Genomic DNA, 18,958 nt, shown 5'->3' on the forward strand with positions numbered 1-18,958 from the left:
GAACCATGGCCACTGTGCCGGTGGGGGTGACTGTCCAGAGCCAGCGAGTTGCTAGTGCGTGGTGGACGGAGCAGGCACTGTCGGTCCCAGAAGAATGCAGCGGCCTCTCAGAGAGCCAAAGATCACCTCTGCAGGAGGAGGGGAGCCTGCCCAGACCTGCCCTGGCAGCCGCCTCTTGGCTGCAGGGAGGCATGATCTCTAGCAATTGCTAAGCCTGTTTCCCTTCCCATGCACAGGGCTGGCATTGGAGCACAGGGCTTTCCCACAGGCCTCTGTTAGTGTTTATTTTTCATCTTTTGTTCTGAAATAAAAGCTTCCTTAACATGTCCACAGATCTGCAGTCTGGTCCAGCCTGCCTTCCCAGCCTCCTCTTAGCCCATCCTTGCCCTCACTCCCTGCACTGCAGCCCTGCTGGCCTCCCCCTCGACTTGGGCTCACCGGGCTCCCTCCTACCCCAGGGCTCTTGCAAGTGCTCTTCTCTCTGGCCGGGATTCTCTGGCTGGGATGCTCTTCCCTGTCAGGAACCCATTGCTGAAACAATGTGAGGCCTCTCTTCCTATTTCATTGGCTGAAACTACAACTGGGATCAAACTTCCTCCTGGAACGGGCCGCTGGGGATCCCTACTGCACACTCAAGATGAGATTGCCCAGTGTTTCAATAAGGTTGTGCATTAGCCTGTTATTGAGATGCGGCACTTCCCTCTTTCCCAGCTCCTAGATATAATTTTCCATTGGGAGATGCTTGGTTTCTAAATGATACTTATTGCATCTAGGAGAGCTGACTGTTTATTGCGGCAATATTTATGAATGAATGAAGAAGCAGAAAGAACGTCTCCGTTCCTGTTGTATTTAGCACTGGCTCACGTGCCAGCCTGTCCTGTGGTCTCTGAGCGGGTTGATCTGAAGGGGTTATGTGATCCTTTGTCACATGACAGCAGCCGAGTTGGAAAGCTGGTTTCATAGAGTAACTGCCCACGTTGCCTTCACTCGACATGGCCCACCGTCCTGAGCCTCTCCCCGTGTGCTGCTTGGGCCACAGCGCCCAAACCACTGGCCCGGCTCCCTGAGGTCTTCCTCTGAGCCCAGCAGCCTGTTATCACCTCTGCTTCCTCTCACCCACGCGTCCTTTTCATTCACTTACAACCTGGTATCTGCTGTCTTGCCTGCAGTTTATAGCTTGATGTCTGGAGCGCACAGTAGGTGCTGGTAAATATTCAAGAATAGTGGGTTGTGTAAGATCTAGGGACAGAGATGGAAAAGTGACTCTTGTCTTCTTTCTCTCTAGTTACAAGCTATTCCCAAACTGCGTCCCTTCCTTTGGGTTCCGCCACCTGCTGCCTCTCACAGACAGAGTCGACAGCTTCAACGAGGAAGTTCGGAAACAGAGGGTGTCCCGGAACCGCGATGCGCCCGAGGGCGGCTTCGATGCCGTGCTCCAGGCGGCTGTCTGCAAGGTAACTTTCCTCTCTGGTCCTGTCCCTGCGTGGGAGGTCCAGGAAGAGAGCGTCAGGGTGGGCGTGGACACTGCCTGCAGGAGATGGCAGACTTCGAGCCGCCCCAGCATGTGGCTTCCATGTCAGAGGATGAGCTCAGTGGACCCTGGGAAATGTACAGCCGTCAGGGCGGCCGGAGCTCAGGGATGGATCCGGCTGGCGTGTATCTCTCTCTCTGTCAGGGTGTGGCTGTAGCAATGGGATGCTGTCTGTGCCAGGAGACAGCTGTTCTGTGTTTATACATTTGGCTTTTAGCATCTCTTCAGGGGAAAAAAAAATAATAAAGGTCCTGCCAAACGCATGGAAGCTTATCGAGCTTTCTGGCCCGATTTTGGTAAACCTTACATATTGCTCTGTGGGGGGATCCAGCTGGAGGGGAGAACTGCATGTCATCGCTGGTTGCATTTCTGTTTGTTTGTTTTCCTCCTGCTTCTCTGTGAGCTATGAATCCGGAGGGAGGCATAGACTTAGGTCAGAAATGAACTCACGCTCTGAGAGGCTCCAGTCTCAGCAGAATATATCATTGGAATGTTGGTAATGACTTCTTCCTAAAATAATGGTCCGCTGTCAAAACAACCCAGTAACAACAACAAAGCATAAAAGTCACTCTTGAATTTGCTATCCCAATGCATACTTTTGAAATTTTTCCATGGTGGTCATCACAAAGCACATGGAATTGGCAAAGCTCTCTTGAAACATTAGGCGGGTTCGGCCCTGGGGCGGGGGTCGGGGGGCGGGATTGCGGTTGGGTTGGGGGAGGGCCTGGGAAGGAGGCTGGGACTCAGTCTGGAGAAGCTGTATCAGCAGCTGCTGGTCCTTCACTAGGCGATAAGCACTTAATTGGCCACTTACATGCTCTGATCCTAGAGGGCCTGTGCTCAGTGTGGCTCGCTCTCTTTTCCTCCACTCACTCCGTCAGAGTGACAAGAGAGCCAGTTTCCTTTCTGAAATAAAAAACCGAAACAGTGGACCGAGAGGGCTAAGGGGAAGGAAAAAAGTGGAGAAGGTCCTCTTCTTGATCCCACAGCTGGTCACGTGCCGCGTCCTCGGCCGCCCTGGAGAGGAGGGTTTCCCAGAGGCCCCGGCCAGGGTGGCTGCAAGCGGCCCCTTCCCAGCTGCTGGCAGAGCCAGAGGTTTGTCTCAGAGGTCCCCGATGCTTTGTAGCCGTCCAAGAAAGTGAGATGGAACACAGCAAGAGTGTGTTCAGCTCTTAATCTCTCGAATGCATCACAAAATAGACAGTGTCTAAATTTTCTTCAGAAAGAAAAATGGTATTTTGACGGGCATACATCGATTGTATGAGGCGTTGTCTTCAGAGACATGCTGCCAAATCCCACTTCTGGCAGGGATGAACAGTGCAGGGAAAACATAGGATGCCTCTGTCTTCCCGTCTTGAGAATTTTGTGCATTTGGGGGGGCGGGGGGGGGGGTGGAGGGTAAGAAATCACCGTTAAGGCTCCAGGGAAAGAACCCAGCGACAGGCCTAAGCAATGCCCAGTGATATGAACTCTGTTTAATTTCCGTCATGGGAAGGGCATGACTGGACGCTTAAAGCACAGGCGTGCAGCTCCATGCCCGTGCCGCCTTTGCATCGGAGGAGGCGAAGGCCCACGCTGGCTTCCTATGGGGCAGGGAGCTGTGGTTTAATGTGCACTTTTGAATCACTTGACTGTCTTAGTCGAGGAGGCGATGTTTCCTTGTTTTGCCTCCTGCCCGTGAACTGTGCTGTGGGCTTCCCTGCGCTGCCCACAGCTGCTCGTTCTGACAGGCGGGGTGAGAACTGACTGAATTACAGCTCAGAATTGCAACAGGGTGTGCGTGAGAGCTCGCATCTCCTTTTACCTCCCAGCATACAGCTCTGCTTCCTGCATAGAAGGTGTCTGCACCCCTTGGCTCCCTGGCTGACGGCGGCAGGAAGACTCATCCTGGGGAAGGTCAGGAGGCCCTTCGACGGCTGAGGCTGTATTCCTGTACCTGGCGGCATTTTTCCTTTCAATGACGACTCCTTTCTGCTTTGAATGTCCGTTTGGCAAAGAGGAAAAGAGACGAGGGTTTATCCCCGGCCTCTGGCACTGCTCTCCCAGCCTCCATCCCTGCCTCCGCGTCCAGCCAGTGACCTTGAGTCGGTTACTCTGACTCATGTGAGGCCCTTTGCACAGGCTGTTTCCTCTGCCTGGAATATTCCTCCTCTGTTCTCCGACTCTTCTTTCTTTTTTCATTGACAGTCTTTATTTTGTAAGAGCAGCTTTAGGTTCACAGAATGGAGCAGAGAGTACCCAGAGTTTCTATAACTCTCTGACCCCCCACACAGAGCCTCCCCCATTGTCAGTATCCCTGACTGGAGTGGTGTATTTGTCACAACTGATGAACCTACAGTGACACATCATTGTCACCCAAAGTCCGTAGTTCACACTGGGGTTCACTCTTGGTGTACATCCTGTGGGTTTGGACAAATGTGTAATGACATGTATCCCCTATTACAGAATCATTCAGACTAGCTCCACTGCCCTGGACACCCTCCATGCGCTGCCTGTGCACCCCTTCCTTCTTCCCTGAACCCTCTTTTCTTTTCATGTCTAATCCATGGCTACATCTGGTTGAGATCTCCGCTTCCTGGTCTGTGCGGGGGCAGCCCTGCCCGATGGGTCCTCCTGGCTAGGTCAGAGTCCCCAGCACCAGACCTCGGCCACATGCACTCAGCTCCCATAAAACAGTGGTTTTATTTGAGCCACTCCTTGTGTGACATCTGTTTCCCCTTTGAGACAGTAAGCTCTCTGACGACAGGGACCTGTCTCTTTCTCTCGAGACGTCAGGTGCTGCTGTTTCCTCAGTGTCTGTTTTTCCGCCAGGAACCGCTGCTGCTTTTGGTCTGTAGTAGCCCCGTCCAGCCTGTGTTCTGTGTTCTGAGCCGTGCACCCTCCATCCCCAGCACCGACGGCTCACTGCCTGGCACATCACAGGTTCACGCTACACATTTGGTGAAGAAACAGATGCTTTGTTCTTGCAGATTCCATTGAGCTCCCAAAGTCCAGGAGCCCCCAGGCCCACCCTCTCATCACACCAGGCGGCCCCCATGTCACCATGCTTCCCACATGTCCACTGAAGCAGATGGGAAGTACTGTTACTCGGCAGTACTTTCCCACTCAGAGCGTATCTATCGAGCCCCCAGTAAGTGTGCAGTGGCAGGTAGGGTGACGAAAATTAAAGGACGATGAGAACAAGTCCCTGTCCTCGGGGACTTGATTTGAGCTGGCAGATCCACCAGAAAGTCAATAAAAGAGCCTGTTTGTAAACATTAGATGGGACCATCTGATGTTATTGTCATTGGCGGTGCACCTCTAAGCTGCATTGTAATGGGCCACCATGACCATGAACTCTATCATGGGTGCTCGTCTGTATGCCAGATATCATTTGTATGATAGGTGATATTTGACTATTGATAATTTCCTCTACAGAAACAGAGAACGCCTGTGGTTCAGCCTTACACGTCCCAGTGTTTCTCTTCTTCAGTTTAGGTTGGACTGTCCATGGAGTCCGCATCCGGCATGTGCTGCTCACCCTGCTGGGGCTGGGGCTCGAGGAGAATGTCTAAATCCTGAGTCACAGGCTGAGATTTCTTTTCCCCACGGAAAGAAATATTACACTTTTGCCCTCAAGTTCAACCACAGAACAGATTTTTTAATAAGATTTTTTTTTTTATTGCAAAATATGGATGGAAGCAGGAAAAACCACAAGCTACTCTGGAGAACATGTTTATTGTTATAAAGTGACAAAAATAGGCTCGAATGTCAGTAAGATTGGGGGATCACAGAGGAATCTAACCTTGTGTTTTCATTATGTGTTGGCTGGGAATTCAGACCCCTCAGCACCCAAGCTCAGACCCCTGGCTGGTCACGTCAGCTCCCTTTCCTTCCTCATCTCCTCTCCCAAACCTGTTCTGTCTCCCTCAGTGGTTGCCTGGAAGGTTAATGTCCAGTGTTTTATTATGACTTTTGACAACTTACTGAGTTCTCACTGTGTGCCAGCTGCCACGTTAGGTGCTGTGAGGGATGCAGAGATGAATGGGCCCCAGTGCCTGTCCCCATGAGCATCATTTCAGTTGGGTGATGGATGCCCATACAGCATCTCAGGTACCAGCCGAGTGCACAGGCTCTGTGCAAGGCCTAGTCCCTTAGGACCCAGCGGTGGAATCACAATGCTCTTGACCTTCAGGGTCGCCTTGGTCTCTTTGCTTCCCCATGTTTGCCCTGAGGCCCTGATGCTGAGGATGCTATTGATAACCATTGGCCAAATGCTTTTCGAGAGCAGGTTCCACGCCAAGCATTCCACAGAAGTTATTTTAGTTAATCCTCTTAAAGTGGTTTTACTCTTCTCTCCTGACGAGGAAACTAGCCTAGAAAGGTTGCGCAACTTCTCAAAGGTCTTACAGCTGGAAACGACGGAGCCAGAGATGGGACTGGACCCACCAAAGCCAGTACTCTTCATCCTGACATTGGAGTGCCCATTGCAGGAAGGGAGAGGGGGAAGGCGTGTGCTTCCAGAGGGAGCAAAGTCCTCATCGAAGGAGCCATTTCCGTTTCCCACGTGACCCAGTTTGCAGGACTGAATCAGTCCCGGGGGAAGACAGTTGCACATGCTACTGTGCTCCGGAGCTAAGAGCTTCCTGTTTATCAGGACGCTAAACAGCTCTGGCAGCCTCGGGTCCCGTCTGGGGTCAGCCTGCCGATGGAGCCCAGCCCTGTGAATAAGCCGCTTATCTTTGCCCTTAGCTCCCCTGTCTGTGAATGGGAACTCCGATGTCTGCCTGCTCATTCATAATTCAGAGGGCGTCTCAGAACCATGGTTCTGCTCTCTGTCTCGCACACACAGTGCGGTGGAGACACTTTTCCAGATGGAGGGTCCTTTCCAGCAGTGAGGGAGCATGTGGCTGGTGACCCTTCAGTGACAGCTGGGGCCCACAGGCCGTGTCAGCAACATCTGCCTAGAGGATCCGTTCATTTGGGTGACCATTAATTTTAATTAGACGGATTGACCTTGAGATCAGAAAACCCGGTCATTTAAAGGTAGTGTTTCTGTCATCACTGAAACTGCTCCTTGGATGAGCACTGTTTACCAGGGAGTATCTATCATGAGTGTTGTCTCCCAACCAGCCAGCCTACGTTCAGGCACGTGTTCACCTGTTTTCTAAGACACTGAGTGGCTCAGATTTTCCCAGCTTCCCAGGAATTGGTGTTCTAGGCTCTCCCCTGCACTTTCCCTGCCTCTCTCATTTGTGGGCTGTGTGGTCCCTGTGTGAGTCACTGTGAAATGCCTCAGGGGACCCACACGCTTCCTGGGAGCCCCTCGGAAGATTCAGCTGCCAAACACAGGACATGCACTCCAGGCCCCACCGGCCGCAGTCCCACCCCTGCTTCCTGGCACCATCAGACCCCACCGAGGGGGCTGGGTCACCTCTGGGGACTGTGTTTAAGACAGATGCTGACAGCGAGAGGGGGCAGAGGGGGCTGAGTGGATGGTGCTGGCCTGGCACTGGGGCCTCGGGGGCGGGGGTTAAAGGGTTAGACCAGGAGGAGGGGACACCCCAGGAAGCAGCGTGTGACCTGATCTTAGATAGCAGTGTAGAAGAGTGGTAGACTCCATGTGCTAGGGCAGCCACAGGGAAGCAGGTTGAATCAACATAAAGAAGAATTTTCTAGGGATCACTGCTCAGTAGCAGAATAAGCTGCCAGACATGGGAGTGAGTGTGTGTGGGGATCCCTACCCTTGGGGTGGGGGTGCCACACGAAAGATTTCTACATTGGCTGGAGCTTGGACAAGCCAACCTCTGGGGTTCCTCCCGAATGTTAGGTGCCACTGTTTCCTCTGTGCCAGTTTTTCTCTACAGTAGCTGCTGGTGCTTTGGTTCTGTAGGAGCCCCTTCTAGCCTGTCTTCTGTGGTTCTTGGCGGTGCACCTCTAAGCTGCATTATAATGGGCCACCATGACCATGAACTCTATCATGGGTGCTCATTTGCATGCCAAGCTCAGCTTGCTTTGAGCTGATGCCGAGCAAAGCTCTCCCTGCTCCCGATGGCTTCCCCGCGGAGTCTCCTTAGCCTGTGGGTGAAAGTCCAGGTGGGGTGGGGCCGCTGTACAAGAGGCCCAGGGACAGACTGCAGGTAGGCGGGGAGGGCGGAGCCTGCTCTAGTCCCTTGAGTGACCTTCCTCCTTTCTCAGATCTTGCAGTCCCCGAATGACTCCTTCCAACCCTGGAAACCAAGTTGCCCACAGGCCAGAGGCTCATGTCCTCAAACAGAGAAACCACATCCTTACTCCCTGGTCCTGATTTCTCTCTCCTTTAGCCCCACACTCCAGAGCCAGATGTTGGAGATGAACAAGCCAGCAAGTCTGTCTTCACTTTTCTCAAAGGCTGGAAGGTTCAGTCTTCCCTCTCCACTCTTCATGGACCACTTCCTATTCACCATTTCACAGAGCCCCACGTCGCCCTGCCTGACTTCCAGGCCTGGCTGCCCAAGTCCTCCAGTAACCATCCCACTGGCTACCCGGCCCCCTCCCCTCCTCCACCCCGCTGAGCTTCTTTCAGACAATCCCGTGGCCCTGTTGCCCTTTCTGCAATTGCCATTAGTTTTCTCATCTCTCAGTGCATGGCAGGCGATTTGATTAAATGTTTTTACTTATGATAGCTTTTTAGTGCTTCTCGTGTTTATATGTTTAAATGAACACTTGGAGTGCGGGAAACGAGTTAAGTCGGCTCGCGTGAATTGCGCGTACTCCGCAGGAGCCGTCTTTAACTCGGTTCATATAGATTTGCGGTGGAGTGCGGGAAACGTGTAAACTCGGGCCGATTGTAACTGCGTATTACCAAATATTTGTTTGTAATCCACCCTTTTGGTGGATGGAACAAAACCAAAAGACAGAGCCATCTTATATTTTGGCGGGAAATTCACCCGCACTCCAAGTGTGAAGATGTCTGTTAGAGCCCTGGCTGGTGTGGCTCAGTTGGTTGGAAGTCGTCCTGCCCAGTGAAAGGTCTAAGGTTTGACTCTCGGTCAGGGCACAGGCCCAGCTGCAGGTTCGATCCCTGGTCAGGGCGTGTGCAGGAGGCAGCCCGTTGATCTTTCACTCTCACTCTCCCTCTCCCTCTCCCTCTCCCTCTCCCTTCTTCACTCTCTAAAATCAGTAAAAGCATGTCCTCCGTGAGGGTTTTAAAAAATGTTTACAAAGATGTTTGTTAGATTCCAAAGCATATTAAATAGCTGATGGAATCGTGAGTGAAGCGATTTAAGACGTGAAGACGTTGTGAGGGAGGTTACTCGGTACCCAGCCCGCTTTTGCTTATGTGTTCATTCCCTCACTCCTCACTGAGTGCTGGGCATGTGCCAGGGCGGAGCTCTTGTTATTCTGGGACTGGGCCCTGCACCTCTTCTCTTCCCTCAGCTCCCCATCTCTGCTGCTTTCTGAGCTGATGCTGAGAAAAGCCTTCCTTGCTCCTGATGGCTTCCCCACGGAGTCTCCTTAGCCTGTGGGTAAAAGTCCAGGTGGGGTGGGGCCGCTGTACAGAGTTTATGCAGATTCTCTGCTGAGTTCCTACTCCGTCGTCTCTAGCTCCAGCCCTAGGCTGGTTGGTCCCCACAAAGCTAGAGGGTTTGCTTCTTTCAACCTGGATGGAATCAGAGGTTTGGGGTGTGGTGATGGCTCCCCCAGCCACTGATTACTCCTGACACTTGTGTCCAGAGTCCGTGGATGGCTGCTTTGCACATAGCATGGCCAGGCCACCTAACCATGTGTCCGGCTCACCTGAACCAGCTGGAGTAAACGTGGGTCACAGAGCACCCTGGGGTGACAGAGTGCAGGCTGGTGGCCGGGCGGGAGGTGAGCTCAGGCTTTACCTGCTCACCAGGTGTGTTTAGGGAGGGCAGGGGAAGGTGCAGCACAACCCGGAGGCTCCAGCTCAACCCAGGTCACGGGAATGGACTCTGAGAGAGAACTGACGGTTCGGGACTGGGTGCGTGCTGTTAGGAGGCCAGGGCAACGTGATGGAAAAGACAATCCCGAGGATTCTAGGACAGGCATTTGATGGTCTCATTGCGGAAGTGGGAAGCCTGGAGGGCAGGTGATTTGGAGGGAAGTTGGTGCAGCGGCTTCCGGCAGGCTGAGCTCCAGAGGAAAATCAAGTGGTAGCGGATGTGATTGTGAGTCGTCTAGGCAGATGCACAAACTTGGATACATCTCTACGGGGACAGTGTTACTTTTGACTCCGTCTAAGTGATGGGAGAGGAGATGGAGCCAGCAAGCAAGCCCTAGCGGCCTGGGGGAGGGGGATGGTGCCGGGTCCCAGAAGCCAAGGGTAGGAGGGCTCCGAGGAGGCCCTGGTCAGCAACAGAGAGGCCACAGGAGCACGGCCTGAGGATGTCTGTGGGCTGGTGACAACCTCGGGCCAGGTTCTCAGCCTTGACTTCAGGGCAAACTCACCCGGGGAGCTTTAGAAACCTAGGTGATACAGGCTGCAGGTGAGCCCAGTTATAAGAGAACCTCTGGGCACCAGCATTGTGAAAAGCTCCTAGGGGAGCCTCCAGCGCTGCCAGGACAGAGCCACTGCTGTGCCGGCAGGGAGCAGGGAGACGGGATGGAGAATCTCTGTCTGGGAGACGGAGAGGGAGAGGAAAAGGTCATGGGGAGTGGTCAGATCATAAGGAATTGAAAAGAGGAAATAGAGGCAATAAATCCATTAGGTTTGGGGAGGAAGGAGGGAGGGAGGGAGGGAAGGGAGGAAGGGGTAATGAGAGATTGGCAGAGTAGCTGAGTCAAAAGAAGGGTTACTAAAAGTGAGTTATGAGCAGATTTTTTTTTGTTTTTAGCAGATTTCTTTAAAAAATTTTATTGATTGATTTTAGAGAGACGGGGGGGCGGGGCGGTGGAGAGAAGGGGAGGAGAGAGACAGGTAGACATAAATTTCTTGTTCTACTTATGTATGCATCATTGGTTGATTCTTGTATGTGTCCTAACTGGGGAATGAACCCACAACCTGGCGTATCAGGACAATGCTCTAACCCACTGAGCTGCCTGGCCAGGGCCGGTTATGAGCAGATTTTTAGGCACAAGGAAAGGAAGCAGAGAGACTGACCATCGTACACATTCTCTAAAGAGGGTGGGATTCAGGGGCTGCGTTTCCTGGCGGAGAGAGGAGCCCTCCTTCAGTAAGATCAGAGGAGAGGCCAGGAGGCGGCCCCTTTATTTACGAGGCATCCAGGACTGTGGAGCCAGAATAGGCAAAAGGCAAGTGCTGCTACCTTCCTCTCTGTTGGTGACGGGAAAAGCGAAGTCACCTCCTGGAGCAAGTGTGGAAAGTGAGTGTTTGAAGGCTGACACAGACCTTGTGGTGGATTTGATGCAGATGTGACCGGTGAACAAAGAGAAACTGAGTGAATTGCAGCCTTGGCCAGACTTGAGTCCAGCGGCTTTCCATCCCGCCTACCCCTGACATTTTCATCTGAGGGCTGGCCTCTATCACGTTGAATTTAATTGGCCTTTAAAATTTTTGTTTTTAATCAGAGGCATGGAGAAAAGTTTAGGTCTTTAAAATTTTTTTCTTAAAATTGTTTCTATAAAAAGAAAATATATTTAATCTAAAACTTTGAAAAGGCTGGTACACAGAAAGGGCATAAACATCACCCATAACCCTGCAACCCAAAGATAAGATTTAAGATTATGTGCTTCTGGACTGCAGTCTCAAGTCATAGGTTTTCAACACCGAAGACAAAATCTGTCGTTCTTGACTGTTTACTTAACATATACAGGTGCTGAGCTGGGTGCTCTTTTAAATCATTTTGTTTAACCCTCTGGACAGCCCTATTTTATGGGTACTCTTATCATCTCCTCCTTAGAGCCGAGAAGCTGGAGCTGGGAGAGATTAAGTAACTGGCCTAGGATCACTAAGATTATAAGGACAAGCCGAGGCAGATGTGGGCTGAACGGGGATTTGCCAGATGTCTGAGCCTAGGCCCCTGACTGCTGTGTGGATGCTGCCCCAGAACAAAGAACATGTATGAGTGGTTTTCCCAGCACACTACTAACGCTCAGTCTATTCACGTGATTTCACACACACACACACTCACACATACACACACACACCCCTTTATTGAGGTATAATGGATTTACAATACACACCTTTATTGAGGTATAATGGATTTACAATATACTACCCATATTGAAAGTGTACAGTTTGGAAATGTTGACATATATATATATATATATATATATATATATATATCTCACAGTCCAGACATTGAACATATCTCTGCCATTTCTCCCTCCTGCACCTCTTGTCCCCTTACCCTAGGCAGCTACTAACCTGCTTTCTGTCACTACACAGTAGTTTGCATTTGCTAAAATTTTCTAAATACAGTATAGACTCTTTCTTGGCCTGGCTTATTTCACTTAGCACAATTACTTTGAGATTACTCTGTGCTGTGGAGAGTCTCCATTCTTCCCCTCTGTCACTGAGTAGTATTACATTGTAGGGATGTCCCACAGTTTGTTTCTTCATCTGCCTGTTGATGGGCATTTGGGTTGTTTTGGATATTTATAGGTTTTGCTTATTACAAAGAGAGCCGCTATAAATGTGTGCGTTCGAGTCTCTGGACATGTGCTTCCATTTCGCATAGGCCAGTTCTTAGGAGGGGGAAGGCTGGGTCAGTTGGTAGGTGTTTAACTTTTTAAGTAACTGCCAGTTTTCCAAGGCGACGAGTGCCATTTTACACCCCCCCTGGCAGTGTATGGTCATTTCATTTCCTCCACATCTCCATCAACATTTGGTGGGATTAGCTTTTTATTTTTTTATATTGAGATATAATTGACATAACACTGTATTCGTTTCAGCGGTACAATGTAATGATTCGATATTTGTATATATTGCAAAATGATCACCATAACAAATCCAGTCAACACTCATCACCACACAGTTACAATTTTTTTTTTTTTGGTGGTGAGAACTGTAAGAGCTACTCTCCTAGCGACTTTCAGTTATGCAACACAATATTGTGAACTGTAGTTGCCATGCTGTACATTAAATCTCGGACTTATTTATTTTATAGCTGGGAGTTTGTACCTTTGGACCCTCCCTCTGCTTCACCCATTTCACCTTTTTGATGTTAGCCATTCTGTCAGGTGTGTGGTGGACTCTTGTGGTTTTAATGAACTCTTTGGTATGCAATACTTCCTAGTCCCTGTAACAATGGGAGCCTCACATATCAAGTAGTAAACCAAGAGAAGAAATGTGAGAATTATTACTAGTCTTAGAGTAATAATTATAGTTCTTTTTTAGTTCTTTTTATGTCCTAAGTGCTTTTAAATGCATTATGTCTAACTCTAGCATCAGCCCTGCAAAGTGGGATTGTCTCCATTTTATAGGTGACAGAACTAAAGGCTGAGAGAGGTGAGGAGGCTGAGTTGAGGCCTCGCAGTTAGAGCAGAACAAAGGTTGAACTCAGCCTCCTCTGTTCCAGAGCCCACATACTTTGGCCTCTATGCTACACTTCATTTTTTAATGTGTTTTCCTTTTTTACAAAAATAAAAGTGTATTTTTCCACTATTGCCTTCTGCCCCAAACACGGAATACAGAACTTTAAGACTTGAAAACAGACAGCTCTGCTGACCAGGCAGACGGGAGGAAGATTACTTTGAATGTAAATTCTTTGTGGAGTCACCACTTGTGAGAGCTCCAAGCTGCAAAGCCTGGCCGAATAAATAAGCCTGCCCTGACTCATTCTCTGCCGTCCAAGTCCGGGCCCAGTCTGTTCACATCACTTACATAACCAGGGCCACTTCAGAGAAAACAGGATTTATTATTGTTATGCTGGGCCACTCTTCATTTGTGGAGCTATTTCCATCTCAGATTCAACCTTTAAATCCAACAAGCATTGAACTTGGGTTCTGGCAGTCATTGGTTGAGAACCCACCATGTACTTCCATGAATTGTCACATTTATTACACACACACACACACACACACACACACACACACATACACACACACACACCCCCCTCTTCTCTCCCTCTGTGACTGGGTAGTTCAGCTTTGTGGGTAAGAGGTAAGCAGTTTGAATCTGCTTCTCGGCTCCTTGCCGGTTCAGTTACCTTGGGCTAGTTACTTAATGTCTCCGAACACCAGTTTCCTCATCTACGAGATGACGTTACGTATATTACCTACTTCACAAGGGTTGCAGTGAAGATTAATGGAATAATGGAGGTGACCAATAAATGTTAAGTATTATTATTCCCATTTTACTGATAAGCAAAACGCTTTTGAGGTGTTTAGTCATTTGGTCAAAGCTGCACAGGTAATTCAGGCTGCAGCAAAATTCAAATGCTCATCTTCAGGTTCCACACTGTTGTGTCCTCACCACCACCCTCTGTTAGGTCCCCACAGGTAGGATCTTAGTAATTATATGTTGGATGAATGTTGAAAGTCAAGGAAACTGATTCCCCAAAAGGTTAAGTTCTTTGTTCATAGTAGGCCCCTGGCTTTCTGTCCTCACTCACCTTTTTTTTTTCAAACCCCTTTTCTCCCTCATGTTACTCTGACTTTCCATGATTTTAAAAAAAAAATTGTTTATTTCCATGCTGCTTTCGGAGCAAGTGAGAAAACACCACAGCTCTGGAAGGCTGTTTTATCCATCATTAAGGTGAAGAGACAGAGAGGAAGAAACCCTCAACCCCTCAGCTGCCGTAAGAGCAATAGCTTTTCATTGTCAAGTCCGTGAGTCCAGTCAGTCCTCGTTTCGGTATCCAGTCTCAACAGTGTTTAATCCTTCATACATCTGCCCTGCTACCAATGTATTTTGGGATGCCCTTTCATTTAGATAAGTAAGATCAGTAAGACGGCAACCATATCTCAGTTTTTATTTCTCTGTGCCAGTAGCTGCTCCCAATAATAAGTGGGAGTGTTTTTGTGTAGCGTTGGGGCTGCATACCTCAGTTTTTATTTCTCTGTGCCAGTAGCTGCTCCCAATAATAAGTGGGAGTGTTTTTGTGTAGCGTTGGGGCTGAGAGTGGCTAAATAGGAGAAGCAGAGTCCTCCCATCGCAGTGCAGTCGGCATTGAGCTGTGCCTTCGGCGGAAGCGTGGGTGCATTCCCTGTAGTGAAGCAGTAAAGGGGGAAAGAGCTTATCTAAATGAATTAAACACCAGAGTGGGTCAGTTAGTGATGGGAGTGGTTTACACCTGCCAGCATGGAGGGACGGCCCATTTTACCAAATCCTCTAAAGCAGTGGTTCTCAACCTTCCTAATGCCGCGACCCTTTCATACAGTTCCTCATGTTGTGGTGACCCCCAACCATAAAATTATTTTCGTTGCTACTTCATAACTGTAATTTTGCTACTGCTATGAATCGTAATGTAAGTATCTGATATGCAGGATGTATTTTCATTGTTACAAACTGAACATAATTAAAGCATAGTGATTAATCACAAAAACAATATGTAATTATATATGTGTTTTCCGATGGTCTTAGGTGACCCCTGTGAAAGGGTCGTTCGACCCCCAAAGGGGTCGCGACTCACAGGTTGAGAACCACTGCTCTAAAGGCAGATCTGTCGGTCATTTGAGCATTTCATTCTGAGCGATTCCGTCTAATCTGGGAACTGAGGTGTTGACTTCCTTGTCATCTCAGACAAGCCAGCCAGCCCAGTGTGTTGTGAGAGTTGGGAGGAAGGCTGTTCTGGGGAAGGCATAACAGGTGAGGCTAGAAGGGGAAGCAGCCCCGGGAGTAAACTGAAAGGGGCAGGGAGGAGTGTGATGGGCTGGAGGGAGGGTTCCAGGCACCTGGGCCTATGTGAGCCATGCATTTAGGGTTCCCCAGTCCAGGCTGTGTCTCTTCTGAGCTCTGGGGGTTCCTCTCCAGTGTTTAACAGTGTCCCCAGTACATGGGGGAGTGCCTCTGACTTAGACCATATCCCCTGGAGACGGGCCAGTGCCTTGTCTGAAGCTCCAGGAAGGCGTTGGTAGTGCCCAGAAAGACTTTGCAGCCACCCACCCTCTGCTCCTCAGGAGAAGATCGGCTGGCGAAAGGATGCCTTGCACCTGCTGGTCTTCACAACGGACGACGTGCCCCACATCGCACTGGACGGAAAACTGGGGGGCCTGGTGCAGCCACACGATGGCCAGTGCCACCTGAACGAGGCCAACGAGTACACTGCATCCAACCAGATGGTGAGAGCTGGGTCCCAGCGCCGCCCGTGACCTTGCTCGGGGTCACCTGGCCAAGGGCTCACCTGGCAGTGACATCCTCGCCTGGCCCTCTGCTCACAGACATCCCATCCTTGGTTGGGATTGGGTTTCATTAGTCCATCTTCCCCAGTGGGGCTTCCAGAATTCCTCTTTGACTGGAGCACTTTCTGCCACTGGGTCATCTTTCTGCCATTGTGCACCCAAGTGGGAGTGTTTCCCTGAGGGAAGGGGTGATCTGGGGAGACGGGATAAAGCTCAGAGGGGAGAGCTGATCTTAGAGGAGGGCGGGGCCTGTGCTCCTGCAGAGATAAAAGCTGGGATGGAAGTTACAGGACACACCAAGCCAAAGCTTCCTGACTCTAGGAGCGAGCTCTGAGCACTGGGCTCCATCAGTGTCAGGAGGGGGCAGGGGGCGTCCTGCGTGGAATGGGAGGCCCCAGGGACCTTCCCCTCCCAGTGACCTACGACCAGGACCCTGCAATTTACAAGAATTTATCAAAAACTTCAAACATAGATAATGATCAATAGACCAGCAAAATGGATTCCCACATTCCCAGACCCAATAATTACCAAGACCTATTCAATTAAATTACTATTCAATTAAAAAAAAATAATAAATCTATGCCTTCTTCCTTCCCGAATCCATTCTGGTATCTGGCTAGAAGGGAATTCTTTCTAATTTTCTTTGCTGGACAAGCCCATTTTCTCCAGTTTCAAGAGGTGGCCAGTGTCCAAGCCTTCATGTTACCCACGAATAATGGGGTCTAGGAAAAGGACTCCTAGCTGTAGAACCTGGTAACTATAGAGCTGAAATGGGCCCCTGTGCCCGTCATTAGCCCTTAAAATCCTTCAGGACATTGTTAAAGTGCCTCTCAGCCTCCTCCCACCCTCCCAGCTTGTATCCCACCACCCCCCGCCCCCCACGACCCCCGCCATGGCCTAACTTTTGGTGCAGAGGTCAGCAGCCTCTCTGCCTTTCTGAGCCATGAGCAGGACTCTGCAGGACTCGGGGGGTCGGGGCACAGGCAGGCCCAAGCGTGAGGCCTACATAAAGGAGAATGAGCCAGGGAGATCGAGAGGAAAGGTCTTAGGCACAGAGGAAAGGTGATAGGTGCTGATGGTAGATGGGAGGATGTGGTGGCTGTTCTTTGGGGGCCTCCCAACTCTGCCCCTTCCCTGCTGAAAGGATGGGAACACGGGCCAGGTATGGGAAACGGCCATTCATCACCTCCCCATTCTGGGTGGGGGGAGTGTGATCTAGTTTCCTGGAGGGTCTCCTCTGCGAGTGTCCTCAGGGGCTGGGTGGTGGAGGGGCTGCCAGGGGAAGAGGCTTTTCATGGCCGGCGGTGAGTGACTGAGTGCACATTGGAGCTGGCAGTGTCTCACCTGTTAGAAGTGTCACAGCTTGACTTTTGCGTTGGACCTAGGACTACCCATCCCTCGCCTTGCTGGGAGAGAAGTTGGCGGAGAACAACATCAACCTCATCTTTGCGGTGACAAAAAACCATTATGGGCTCTACAAGGTACACCTGGAGGGAGGGAGGGAAACCGGTGTCCTAATCCTGGGGGCCATGCTGACCCTAAGGTGAATGGGAGGCTAGAATGTGGGGGGAGGCTTGTTAACAGCCCTACTCTGTGTGTGGGGAGGGCCACAGGAAGTGGGGTGGGGAGGATTATAGCCCTGTCTTGTTCTCGTGGAAAATATCCATGTTAAAGCAATTTACCCAGCAGTGTATACCTTTACAAGGAATGTAAACATGTGGTATCTCATTTAATCTTGAGAAAAACTTGGGAAATATGAATTCTCGCTTCTCAGATGATGAAATGGAAACACACGGTGGGGGAGGGAGGGGGGTGCACACTCTGATGAGGAAGGAAATATAAAGTGAAAATGCACAGGAAGAAAACGAAGGCATCGAAGCAGGCTGGTCACTAGCTTCAGTACTCCCGAGCTTTCCTGCCTTGCCCACAGGGTCCCGGGGGCCATGGGTTAGCCTGGGACAGGAACTCCCAAAGGAAACAAGAGCTGTCTTGAGGGAACAGAGCAGTCTGTGTGTGAATCTGTTCTGTCTAAAAGAGACTATATCCAGGTCCTTCCATGGACCATCAGAGTAACTCCCCTGGTGAGCGTGCTTTTCCCAGTCACAGGCACGTGGGGAACGAGCACTCGCCTCCCTCCGAGTTGCTCAGGGAGCGCATCTAAGCTAAACGTAAGCCCAGCTCGCCTCTGACATCCTTGGAATTGAGAGGCTATGGGACCATCATCCCCACCCTTGGAACAGCCGGCCCTGGTCCCTTCTTCCCGCTCTGAATGCCCACCAAGAGCCTTTGTCTAATTACGTTCATCTCCCGCTCCTGCCTGAGATCACTGCCGATAAAGGGCCACTTACATGTTCTTGAGCTCTTCATCTTCTTTCAGTCTGAACCCATTTTAGAAGATGAAAGCGATTGTTTTTCTTTTTTGTTTGGTGGAAGGTAGCAGGATAACACATACCCATCTGCAAATAGCATGTTTAGAGGACCAGGCGCGCAGACTGTGCTGGGTGTGTCTCAGGTGCACAGGCGGGAAGACATCCACTTTGGCTGAGCCATCCTTGCTCAGAACCAGGGACACCTTGCTCAGGGAGGCGCCCACGACAGGCTGAGGGCGGAGGGTGTTTCTAGAGTTTCTGTCACTTTACTAAGTGGCATACTCAGGTGAAAGAGAAAAGGCAACTACTTCAGGCCGCCTGCTTTGTGGCAGGACTTCACCCAGAGATCCCCAGAGGGCACCGTTCACATCTCTGGTCCCTGCTAGGGAAAGAGGCTGAGCAGATTGAGGGCATCCTTGAGCAGATCCTGGGAATAGCTATGCAGTCGAGGGGAGAGCTGGCGGGAAATAGGGTGGGATGTGTTGGCCTTGGAGGAGGGACTTTCAGAGTTGTCCCTTATATGCCAGGGGACGGGGTCTCCAAGAAGGAGCATGGCTTACGCTGTAGGAACAGGTCTAGACCTTCAGGAATGCGTGCTGCACAGCCTACAGCAGGGGTCCTCAAACTTTTTAAACAGGGGGCCAGTTCACTGTCCCTCAGACCGTTGGAGGGCCGGACTATAGTTTAAAAAAAAAACTATGAACAAATTCCTGTGCACACTGCACATATCTTATTTTGAAGTAAAAAAAACAAAACGGGAACAAATACAATATTTGTATTTGCATGTGGTCCGCGGCCGTAGTTTGAGGACCCCTGGACTACAGCAGTG

At 50.4% G+C, this 18,958-nt stretch overlaps 1 protein-coding gene across 1 annotated transcript in view; it reads left to right on the top strand.

Annotated features, from left to right (window-relative positions):
- The window catches only part of ITGB5 (integrin subunit beta 5), a 95,725-nt gene that overhangs the window by 29,287 nt on the left and 47,480 nt on the right, over positions 1 to 18,958 (top strand). Inside the window, 3 exon segments of the mRNA XM_006092860.2 lie at positions 1,286 to 1,454; positions 15,539 to 15,700; positions 17,146 to 17,241. Of these exon segments, the coding sequence (XP_006092922.1) occupies positions 1,286 to 1,454; positions 15,539 to 15,700; positions 17,146 to 17,241 (427 nt within the window).

This window comes from Myotis lucifugus, unplaced genomic scaffold, assembly GCF_000147115.1.
Source record: "Myotis lucifugus unplaced genomic scaffold, Myoluc2.0 scaffold_105, whole genome shotgun sequence".
NCBI classification, from domain to species: domain Eukaryota; kingdom Metazoa; phylum Chordata; class Mammalia; order Chiroptera; family Vespertilionidae; genus Myotis; species Myotis lucifugus.